This window comes from Dendrobates tinctorius, unplaced genomic scaffold, assembly GCF_039654945.1.
Source record: "Dendrobates tinctorius isolate UK_male_01 unplaced genomic scaffold, ASM3965494v1 ptg000063l, whole genome shotgun sequence".
NCBI lineage: Eukaryota > Metazoa > Chordata > Amphibia > Anura > Dendrobatidae > Dendrobates > Dendrobates tinctorius.
In genome coordinates, this window is record NW_027361731.1 from 11,902,180 (window position 1) to 11,914,355 (window position 12,176).

At 44.4% G+C, this 12,176-nt stretch overlaps 1 protein-coding gene across 1 annotated transcript in view; it reads left to right on the forward strand.

Moving 5' to 3' along the window:
* The first annotated feature begins 9,472 nt into the window (after positions 1–9,472).
* Positions 9,473–12,176, forward strand: part of LOC141094280 (uncharacterized) — a 46,444-nt gene continuing 43,740 nt past the window's right edge. The window contains exon 1 of the mRNA XM_073580117.1: positions 9,473–9,534. Coding sequence (XP_073436218.1) covers positions 9,508–9,534 — 27 coding nt within the window. The 5' untranslated portion in view covers positions 9,473–9,507. The remainder of the gene's footprint in view (positions 9,535–12,176) is intronic.

The following is a 12,176-nucleotide window of genomic DNA, read 5'->3' on the forward strand; positions in this document are numbered from 1 at the left end:
CCCCTTCAGCATGGAGAGTTTTTTAGGGGGCTTTGTTGCCACTTTATAAGAATCACTAGCTGAAGAGCCCGGCGTTGCCCGGGCATAGTAACTTACAAATTATAATGATTATCCTCCATCCCATAGGCCCGTGCCCATATACCCATCACACATCCTCCATCCCATAGTCCAGTGCCCATATACCCATCACACATCCTCCATCCCATAGTCCAGTGCCCGTATACCCATCACACATCCTCCATCCCATAGTCCAGTGCCCGTATACCCATCACACATCCTCCATCCCATAGTCCAGTGCCCATATACCCATCACACATCCTCCATCCCATAGTCCAGTGCCCATATACCCATCATACATATCCTCCTTCCCAGTAGCGTAGCTACCAGGGGGACAGAGGGTGCAGTTGCCCCGGCCCCTTGCTGTGGGGGCCCACCCAGAGCTACTGCCACTGGGTGTACCACCTGAGTTGTAATTAGAAAAGGGAGGGAACACTATTGAATAGAATAAGGTGATTTCAATAATATATAATGGACACCTGTATAATATAATGTGACCTCTCCCAAAGGTTTGGATGGCAGACCATCCGGTTTATGTAAAAGAAAAACTGACTGAAATGGTGAGAGAAAATCTGATAGGAACCATATGAGTGACAATAAAAAATAATAAAAATGAGAATAAAATTGCTTAAAACAGCCTTTATTATAATATTTCTGGCTCAACCACATAAAAAATATATAAAATATATATAGTGCATATGGCAGTGAAACCGCTGTAATAATGAATATATAATTCATGTAAAATAAAATGATTACTAATAGTATCTCTATAATACACAACCTGGCAGAGGTTTAAAGAATGAACCCATGGAATCAGCTAATATGTTAGCAGAAAAAAATAATAAAGTGAATTGCGAAAAAATAGTGCAAAGTCTTGCTAAAAAATAGCCAATAGGATCAGCTGATATGTTAGCAGCAAATTAATGATGAAATGAGTGCAAAAAATAGTGCAAATTCTTGCTCAAAATAGACACTTGAAGACAGCTATTATATTAATGATAAAAAATATATATAATATATAGAGAGTGCAAAAACATAGTGCAATTGATTACAAAAATATACAAAAACCTATAAAAATTGCAAAAACACAGTGTAAAATGAGCAAATATGTGCAAAATGAGCAGAGTGCAAAAATTACAAGGTATCATGCATAACATGAAATAAACATAATTTATGTAAAAAAAAACACACAATAATGAAATGAAAAGTAACCAAATGTGTGACAGCTGCAAAGTGCAATAGGGATTGGCAAATTATCTATGAAGCCTCAACATGTATGAAAGCAAGCCACAGTGGTAAGTATCATATACGAATTGTGGATACAAAGTATAATAAGAGATGCAAAATTGTCTATAGAACATAAGATAATGAGGCCAGTAGATCAGGCCAAATGTGTTGTGTTTGAGGTCTCAACATATATGAAAGAAGGCCGCAATGGTAAGTATCATATGTATCCTGCTGTGCAGATTGCAGGATTAGCTGCAAGGCATCAACACATATAAAGGCACTAATGGAAACATATATGTGCTAGCATATTATGACAGAGACCAGCTAATGGGGCCAAAAAATGGTAATGAGAAGATAGGGCAAAATACCTATAGATGCCAGGAAAGTAGAGAGAGGTGTGTCGGTAGAACGCGCCCCGACGCGCGTTTCGGAAATCTCCTTCGTTATTATTTTTTTCTGCTAACATATTAGCTGATTCCATGGGTTCATTCTTTAACCCCTTCACGACCTTTGACGCCACGTAGGCGTCATGAAAAGTCGTGACAATACGACCCATGACGCCTATGTGGCGTCATGAATTGATTGCCCCCCTGCGGGTCGGGTGACCGGGGTCACTGAAAGGTCACCCGCACACAAAGGACCCTTCAGAGTTAACACCTGGGGGTGTGGCTCAGCCCCCACGTGCCTACGATCGCTCTGATTGGCTGTTAAAAGTGAAACTGCCAATCAGAGCGATTGTAATATTTCACCAATGAAAATTGGTGAAATACTACAATCCAGCCATGGCCGATGCTGAAATAGCATCGGACATGGCTGGACACCGAGACCCGACCCCCCCCACACCGACTGACGGCACCGATCGGCTGCCGCCACCGTCTGACGGCACCGATCGGCAGCCGCCGTCATAATCTGCCCCCCGCCCCCCAGCCCTCCGATCATCCCCTCTCACCCTCCGATCACCCCCTCTCACCCTCCTTTGTGCCTCCGATCTCCCGCTATCCGTCCCGGTGTCCCGCCGTCCAGCGTCATGGGCGCCGCCATCTTAGAAGATGGCGGGCGCATGCGCAGTGCGCCGAATCGAATCTGCAACGCTGCAGATTCATTCATTTATTTTGATCACTATAATAAACTTTCATAGTGATCAAAATAAAAAAAAGTAAATCACCGCCCCCCTTATCACCCCCATAGGTAGGGACAAATAATGAAAAAAACAAAATATTTTTTTTTATTTTTCCATTAGGGCTAGGGTTAGGGCTAGGGTTAGGGCTAGGGTTAGGGCTAGGGTTAGGGCTAGGGTTAGGGCTAGGGTTAGGGCTAGGGTTGGAATTAGGGTTAGGGTTAGAAACAGGGTTAGGGTTGGACTAAGGGTTAGGGTTGGACTAAGGGTTAGGGTTGGACTAAGGGTTGGAATTAGGGTTAGGGTTGTAATTGGGATTAGGGTTGGGTTGGGGTTGGGATTACGGTTAGGCTTGTGGTTAGGGTTAGAGTTGGGATTTCGTTAGGGGTGTGTTGGGATTAGTGTTGTGGTTAGGGTTATGATTAGGGTTCGGATTAGGGTTAGGGATGTGTTGGGGTTAGGGTTGGAGATAGAATTGAGGGGTTTCCACTGTTTAGGCACATCACGGGGTCTCCAAACGCGACATGGAGCCACCATTTATTCCAGCCAATTTTGCGTTCAAAAAGTCAAACGTGCTCCCTCCATTTCGAGCCCCGACATGTGCCCAAACAGTGGTGTACCCCCACTTATGGGGTATCAGGGTACTCAGGAAAAATTGCACAACAACTTTGGGGGTCTAATTTCTCCTGTTACCCTTGGGAAAATAAAAACATGGGGGCTAAAATAATTATTTTTGTGGAAAAAAAATGATTTTTTATTTTCACGGTTCTACGCTATAAACTTCTGTGAAGCACTTGGGGGTTCAACGTGCTCACCACACATCTAGATATGTTCCTTGGGGGGTCTAGTTTCCAAAATGGGGTCACTTGTGGGGGGTTTCCACTGTTTAGGTACATCAGGGGCTCTGCAAATGTAACATGACGCCCACAGACCATTCCATCAAGTCGGCATTTCAAAACGTCACTACTTCCATTCCGAGCCCCAACGTGTCCCTGAACAGTGCCCCCCCCACATATGGGGTACCAGTGTACTCAGGACAAACTGGACAACAACTTCTGGGGTCCAAAATATCCTGTTACCCTTGTGAAAATAAAAAATAGTGGGCTAAAAATAATTTTTTGAGGAAAAAAAAAAAATTTTTATTTTCACAGCTCTGCGTTATAAACTTCTGTGAAGCACTTGGGGGTTCAAAGTGCACACCTCACATCTAGATTAGTTCCTTGGGTGATCTAGTTTCCAAAATGGGGTCATTTGTGGGGGGTTTCCACTGTTTAGGTACATCAGGGGCTCTGCAAACGTAACATGACGCCCACAGACCATTCCATCAAGTCTTCATTTCAAAGCGTCACTACTTCCCTTCCGAGCCCCAATGTGTGCCCACACAGTGGTCCCCCCCCACTTATGGGGTACCAGCGTACTCAGAACACACTGGACAACAACTTCTGGGGTCCAAAATATCCTGTTACCCTTGTGAAAATAAAAAAATAGTGGACTAAAAATCATTTTTTCAGGAAAAAAAAACATTTTTTATTTTCAAGGCTCTGCGTTATAAACTTCTGTGAAGCACTTGGGGGTTCAAAGTGCTCACCTCACATCTAGATTAGTTCCTTGGGTGATCTAGTTTCCAAAATGGGGTCATTTGTGGGGGATTTCCTCTGTTTAGGTACATCAGGGGCTCTGCAAACATAACATGACGCCCACAGACCATTCCATCAAGTCTTCATTTCAAAGCGTCACTACTTCCCTTGCGAGCCCCAAAGTGTGCCCAAACAGTGGTCCCCCCCACATATGGGGTACCAGCGTACTCAGGACAAGCTGGACAACAACTTTTGGGGTCCAATTTATCCTGCTACCCTTGTGAAAATAAAAAATAGCAGGCTAAAAATTTATTTTTTGAGGAAAAAAAAATATTTTTATTTTAACGGCTCTGCGTTATAAACTTCTGTGTAGCACCTGGGGGTTCAAAATGCTCACTATGCATCTAGATAAGTTCCTTAGGGGGTCTAGTTTCCAAAATGGGGTCATTTGTGGGGGAGCTCCAAAGTTTACGCACACAGGGGCTCTGCAAACACGACATGGTGTCCGCTAATCATTGGAGCTAATTTTCCATTCAAAAAGTCAAATGACGCTCCTTCCCTTCTGAGCCATGCCGTGCGCTCAAACAGTGGTTTCCCCCCACATATGGGGTACCAGTGTACTCAGGACAAACTGGACAACAACTTTTGGGGTCCAATTTATCCTGTTACCCTTGGGAAAATAAAAAATAGCGGGCTAAAATATCATTTTTGAGGAAAAAAAAATATTTTTTTATTTTCATGGCTCTGCATTTATAAACTTCTGAGAAGCACTTGGGGATTCAGAGTGCTCACTACACATCTAGATAAGCTCCTTGGGGGTTCTAGTTTCCAAAATGGGGTCACTTGTGGGGGTTTCTACTGTTTAGGCACACAGGGGTTCTGCAAACGCAACATGACGCCCGCAGAACATTCCATCAAAGTCTGCATTCCAAAATGGCGCTCCTTCTCTTCTGAGCTCTCCCGTGCTTCCAAACAGTGGTTTCCCCCCACATATGGGGTATCGGTGTACTCAGGAGAAATTGCCCAACAAATTTTAGGATCCATTTTATCCTGTTGCCCATGTCAAAATGAAAAAACTGAGGCTAAATAAAATTTTTGTGAAAAAAAAAAGCCCTTTTTTTTTACGGATCAATTTGTGAAGCACCTGGGGGTTCAAAGTGCTCACTATGCATCTTGATAAGTTCCTTGGAGGGTCTAGTTTCCAAAATGGGGTCACTAGTGGGGGAGCTCCAATGTTTAGGCACACAGGGGCTCTCCAAACGCGACATGGCAACCGCTAAATATTCAAGCATATTTTCCATTCAAAATGTAAAATGGCGCTCCTTGCCTTCTGAGCCCTGCCGTGCGCCCAAACAGTGGTTTATGACCACATATGAGGTATCGGTGTACTCAGAAGAAATTGCCCAACAAATTTTAGGATACATTTTATCCTGTTACCCATGTGAAAATGAAAAAACTCATGCTAAAAGAAAATTTTGGTTGGAAAAATTAAAATGTCCATTTTTTCATTCCATGTTGCTTTAGTTCCTGTGAAGCACCTGAAGGGTTAATAATCTTCTTGAATGTAGTTTTGAGTAGCTTGAGGGGTGCAGTTTTTAGAATGGTGTCACTTTTGGGTATTTTCTGCTATATAGACCCCTCAAAGTGACTGGTGAGGGAAGGTAGTGAGCCTGATTATCAGGCACCTGAGCCTAAAGATGATGATTGGCTGAGTGGAGTCACTGACTGCATATAAGGCTGCCGACGCCCTTCTGCCCTGCGGGTGATTTCTCTGTGGACTTCTAGGACACCAGTCTGATTCCTGCTCCTCTAAAGCTAAGTTTTCTGCTTTGCCTTTTTGCATTTGTGTTTTGTTTTTTGCCTTGCTTTTCTGGATTCTGCCATTCCCTGCTGGGGTGAGTTGAATCTCCTTTTGCCTGTTGCTCTGTCTTCAGAATATTCCTGAGTACTGACATAGTCTTTTTGAAGCCTAGCGTCTTCAGGGCCTTTTTCACTGTCAGTCTGTTGGCTCTTATTTTCATAGGGTTTTTCATGGATTGCAGACAGCAGCCTTCCTGTCCTTTCCTATCTAGTTAGCTTGGGCCCCGTCTTTGCTCAGTCTATCTTTCTGTCTGTGTTGTGTTCTTTCTTCTTGCTTCACCGTCATTATATGTGGGGGGCTGCCTTTTGCTTTGGGGTCTGCTCTGGGGCAGTTTAGATTTCCCTTTCTGTCTTTAGGCTATCTATTCCTCCGGCTGTGATCGAGGGGTCTAGGGCATCGTAGGAGCCCCCCACGGCTACTGCTAGTTGTGTTGATGGGTTCAGGGGTCTGCAATCCGATGGCTGCCAACCTCTCTGGTTTTCTGGACTTAGCTTGCATTTCTGTTTTTGCCTCCTGCGGTGACTCAATCATGTGTCCTGCATGTGAAGATACTGCCCCCTGGTGGTATGTAACTGCTGGATGTTTAACTGGCTCAGTGCAGACATAGGTAGATTCTATTAAGATACGGATGGATCTGTCATTAAACTGAACAAAGTCCATGTCAGGGTTCTGCAATTACATCATGCGCAGTTGTGCCTTACTGGAATCAGACAAAAGACCTTCAATGAACTGCTCTTTCAGCATTTTGTTCTCATCTCTTACACTGTCTGGATCAATTTGTTTAATGGCCTGCAGCGCCTCCTGCAGGTTAAGAGCATAGTCTCTGACAGTGTCCTGTGTTTTCTGTCTGCAGCTGAAAAATCGCATCTTTATTTCTGAAGCAGTACGGGTGTCACAAGTATCCCTTAATTTAGCAAAAATGTCTTTTACAGTCTTTTTATCAGTCGCTGGCCAAGATTTAACTTCTTTCTGAGCAGCGCCACTGAGCTGACTTGTAAGTATACTGACTTTGTGCTCCTCCGACATAGGGTAAATTTCAAACATGCTGCGCAGCTTCGCTTTGAAGTCACTTAAGGTGTGCGATTCGCCATTGTATTGTGGCAGCCATGTAGCACCCGGTAAATAAGGCATGATGAGAGGCAATGTGGGAGCTGCAGCTGCTGCACCCTGAGCATCACCGGGATTAGACATCTTTCCCCTCTAGTTTGCTGGTATGCGACTCGCCGCTTCAGTTGCTGCAGGTAGTTGCTCCTGTAGGAATTTAGGCACGCATGGTATCCTGTTCATGACGCCAAAATGATGCGCCCCAGAGGCCGTGGGATACTCGGTACCGGGCCAGTCATCTTAAAGGATTGTGTCACAGTGGCAGTGACCTGGTCCATGGCCCCAGGCGGTCATGTAAAAGGGGAGTATTGATTAGGGATAAAGTTTATGTAGTGATTTGTGACGCCAGTTGGACTGTTCGACTATATTATAGCCGGCACTGCAGATGATCCCTGGGAGAGTAGATGGTGATGGCAGTACAGATGTTTAACCCTCTCCAACCAGGGCTGACCCCCAGAGATTGAGATGGAAGTAAAAGGCACGGAGTAATAAGGCAGGAGACAAGGAAAGTCCCTTTATCATTTACTGTAGTTCAGATGCAGTTCAGAGGAGATATTACAACTCTGACCAGGTTACAGTCTGCGCTGCAGAATGGGAGTTATCCTTCTCTCTGCTGTGACTCGGTGTAAGCTTCCTGCTATTCTAATCTCTTCAGAGACCAAGGCTTATCTTTGTTTGACGGACTTTCTCAGGAATTTTGACATGTCGTGCTTTGTTTGGCTTTTTTTTTCCCTTTTCAAAAAGACTGCATATAAAACGTTTGAAACTTGACATGTTTATCCGCTATCAGGTTTTATCCTGAGGAAGAGGTCCTGCATGACTTTGAAATGAATTGACTTTGAAAACCTATTTAAATAAACATTTTTAAGGAAAATCTCCATATCTGATAGTCTTCATCAGCAGCGCAGGTACAAAGACATTATACCTGGATGAACTATTCTGTGTCCTGCAGCAGCTATTTTATGTTTTGAACATGTTGTAACTCCATCAGGTGAGCATTATACTCCCCTACTTTCATTATATCTTGTTATCAGTTAAGACCCTGTTTTGCACTTATTTTTCTCCAGTATCTCGACTACAAGAAATCTCTGTAACACTTTCAGGTTATTTGGTTAAAACCAATCAAGGACTGTTTGGACTTTAACGGGTCCATCTGAAACCCCAATACAGAAGCCAAATGTCCTGAGAACTGGAGATGCTGTACCTCAAATTGACATTTCTCCAGGTTAGCAAATAACTAGTTGTCATGTAGAACCTGGAGAACCTGACATTCTCACCATGCTCCTCCATAGTACGTGAGTATCTTAATATGTTGTCCAGGTCAATTACCATAAATCTACTCACCAGTGAGAAAAAAATATCATTTATGAAATTTTCAAAGACTGCTGGAGCATTGCTTAATCCCGAATGGCGTCACCAAATTATATCTATGACCATTTACCTCCAGATAATCGGTCAAACAGGTCAGGTATAAGGGGTAAAGGATAGGGATTGTGAGCCATGATTTTATTAAAGGGAATCTGTCACCTATTTTTTGGCATATAAGATGCGGCCACAGCCATCAGGGGCTTATCTACAGCATTCTGTAATGCATTCTGTAATGCTGTAGATAAGCCCCGATGTAACCTGAAGGAAAAGAAAAACGAGTTACAGTAGGTTATACACACCCAGGGGCGGTCCGGTCCAGATCCGATGGGTGTTGTGGTCTTGTCCGGCGCCTCCCATCTTCTAGCGATGACGTCCTCTTCTTTGCTTCCCGTCACGACTCCGGCGTACTGCTCTGCCCTGTTGAGGGCAGAGCAGAGTACTGCAGTGCGCAGACGCCGGACCTCTCTGACCTTTCCCACCAGGGCAGAGCAGTATGCCAGAGCCACGACGGGAAGCAAAGAAGATGACGTCTTCGCTAGAAGATGGAAGGCACCGGACCGGACCGCGACACCCATCGGACCCGGACAGCCCCTGGATGAGTATAATATTTCTCGTTTTTCTTATCTTTCAGGTTACATCGGGGGCTTAGCTACAGCATTACAGAATGCATTACAGAATGCTGTAGATAAGCCCCTGATGGCGGTGGCCGCAGCTTATATGCAAAAAATAGGTGACAGATTCCCTTTAATCTCTTTAAAATCCAAGAACAGACGCAGCCCTCCATCCTTTTACCAAAAAACCCCTCGGTGACTGGAGAGGTGGATGGCCGAATATGAGCCTCAGCCGGACTCTGGAAGGGGTTAAATAAACGAGATTTCGGCATTTTCGCTCCTGGTATGGAGTCGATAGCACAATCATATGCCGCCATATAGTAGCCGTCCGGTCACTGGTGATAATTCCCTCATGTGTGGGGTCTATTTGTCTCCAGAGAAATCACACGTTACATTCCACACACAACACTGTGTAGAAAAGGCGGCGCGGGGTAATTGTGCCAGTAGTGAGGAGAATAATGGCGGGAAGGTCACTGACAGAGGAGAAGTCTCCATGTAGCATCTGCACTCCGGAGATCATGTGACCCCTGACTCCTCCCCTCCTGTGACCTCATCACAGGTCCTGTGCGCACAGAGCAGCCATATATGTGGAGTGCGGCTCTGCGGGTGGAGGTAGGTGCTGGAGATTCCCCATTACTGAGCGCGGGGGGGACATTAACCCCTTCAGCATGGAGAGTTTTTTAGGGGGCTTTGTTGCCACTTTATAAAAATCACTAGCTGAAGAGCCCGGCGTTGCCCGGGCATAGTAACTTACAAATTATAATGATTATCCTCCATCCCATAGGCCCGTGCCCATATACCCATCACACATCCTCCATCCCATAGTCCAGTGCCCATATACCCATCACACATCCTCCATCCCATAGTCCAGTGCCCGTATACCCATCACACATCCTCCATCCCATAGTCCAGTGCCCGTATACCCATCACACATCCTCCATCCCATAGTCCAGTGCCCATATACCCATCACACATCCTCCATCCCATAGTCCAGTGCCCATATACCCATCACACATCCTCCATCCCATAGTCCCGTGCCCATATACCCATCACACATCATCCATCCCATAATCCAGCTCCTATATACCATCACACATCTTCCATCCCATAGTCCAGTGCCCGTATACCCATCACACATCCTCCATCCCATAGTCCAGTGCCCATATACCCATCACACATCCTCCATCCCATAGTCCAGTGCCCATATACCCATCATACATATCCTCCTTCCCAGTAGCGTAGCTACCAGGGGGACAGAGGGTGCAGTTGCCCCGGCCCCTTGCTGTGGGGGCCCACCCAGAGCTACTGCCACTGGGTGTACCACCTGAGTTGTAATTAGAAAAGGGAGGGAACACTATTGAATAGAATAAGGTGATTTCAATAATATATAATGGACACCTGTATAATATAATGTGACCTCTCCCAAAGGTTTGGATGGCAGACCATCCGGTTTATGTAAAAGAAAAACTGACTGAAATGGTGAGGAAAATCTGATAGGAACCATATGAGTGACAATAAAAAATAATAAAAATGAGAATAAAATTGCTTAAAACAGCCTTTATTATAATATTTCTGGCTCAACCACATAAAAATTATATAAAATATATATAGTGCATATGGCAGTGAAACCGCTGTAATAATGAATATATAATTCATGTAAAATAAAATGATTACTAATAGTATCTCTATAATACACAACCTGGCAGAGGTTTAAAGAATGAACCCATGGAATCAGCTAATATGTTAGCAGAAAAAAATAATAAAGTGAATTGCGAAAAAATAGTGCAAAGTCTTGCTAAAAAATAGCCAATAGGATCAGCTGATATGTTAGCAGCAAATTAATGATGAAATGAGTGCAAAAAATAGTGCAAATTCTTGCTCAAAATAGACACTTGAAGACAGCTATTATATTAATGATAAAAAATATATATAATATATAGAGAGTGCAAAAACATAGTGCAATTGATTACAAAAATATACAAAAACCTATAAAAATTGCAAAAACACAGTGTAAAATGAGCAAATATGTGCAAAATGAGCAGAGTGCAAAAATTACAAGGTATCATGCATAACATGAAATAAACATAATTTATGTAAAAAAAAACACACAATAATGAAATGAAAAGTAACCAAATGTGTGACAGCTGCAAAGTGCAATAGGGATTGGCAAATTATCTATGAAGCCTCAACATGTATGAAAGCAAGCCACAGTGGTAAGTATCATATATGAATTGTGGATACAAAGTATAATAAGAGATGCAAAATTGTCTATAGAACATAAGATAATGAGGCCAGTAGATCAGGCCAAATGTGTTGTGTTTGAGGTCTCAACATATATGAAAGAAGGCCGCAATGGTAAGTATCATATGTATCCTGCTGTGCAGATTGCAGGATTAGCTGCAAGGCATCAACACATATAAAGGCACTAATGGAAACATATATGTGCTAGCATATTAAGATAGAGACCAGCTAATGGGGCCAAAAAATGGTAATGAGAAGATAGGGCAAAATACCTATAGATGCCAGGAAAGTAGAGAGAGAGGTGTGTCGGTAGAACGCGCCCCGACGCGCGTTTCGGAAATCTCCTTCGTTATTATTTTTTTCTGCTAACATATTAGCTGATTCCATGGGTTCATTCTTTAACCCCTTCACGACCTTTGACGCCACGTAGGCGTCATGAAAAGTCGTGACAATACGACCCATGACGCCTATGTGGCGTCATGAATTGATTGCCCCCCTGCGGGTCGGGTGACCGGGGTCACTGAAAGGTCACCCGCACACAAAGGACCCTTCAGAGTTAACACCTGGGGGTGTGGCTCAGCCCCCACGTGCCTACGATCGCTCTGATTGGCTGTTAAAAGTGAAACTGCCAATCAGAGCGATTGTAATATTTCACCAATGAAAATTGGTGAAATACTACAATCCAGCCATGGCCGATGCTGAAATAGCATCGGACATGGCTGGACACCGAGACCCGACCCCCCCCACACCGACTGACGGCACCGATCGGCTGCCGCCACCATCTGACGGCACCGATCGGCAGCCGCCATCATAATCTGCCCCCCGCCCCCCAGCCCTCCGATCATCCCCTCTCACCCTCCGATCACCCCCTCTCACCCTTCTTTGTGCCTCCGATCTCCCGCTATCCGTCCCGGTGTCCCGCCGTCCAGCGTCATGGGCGCCGCCATCTTAGAAGATGGCGGGCGCATGCGCAGTGCGCCGAATCGAATCTGCAACGCTGCAGATTCATTCAT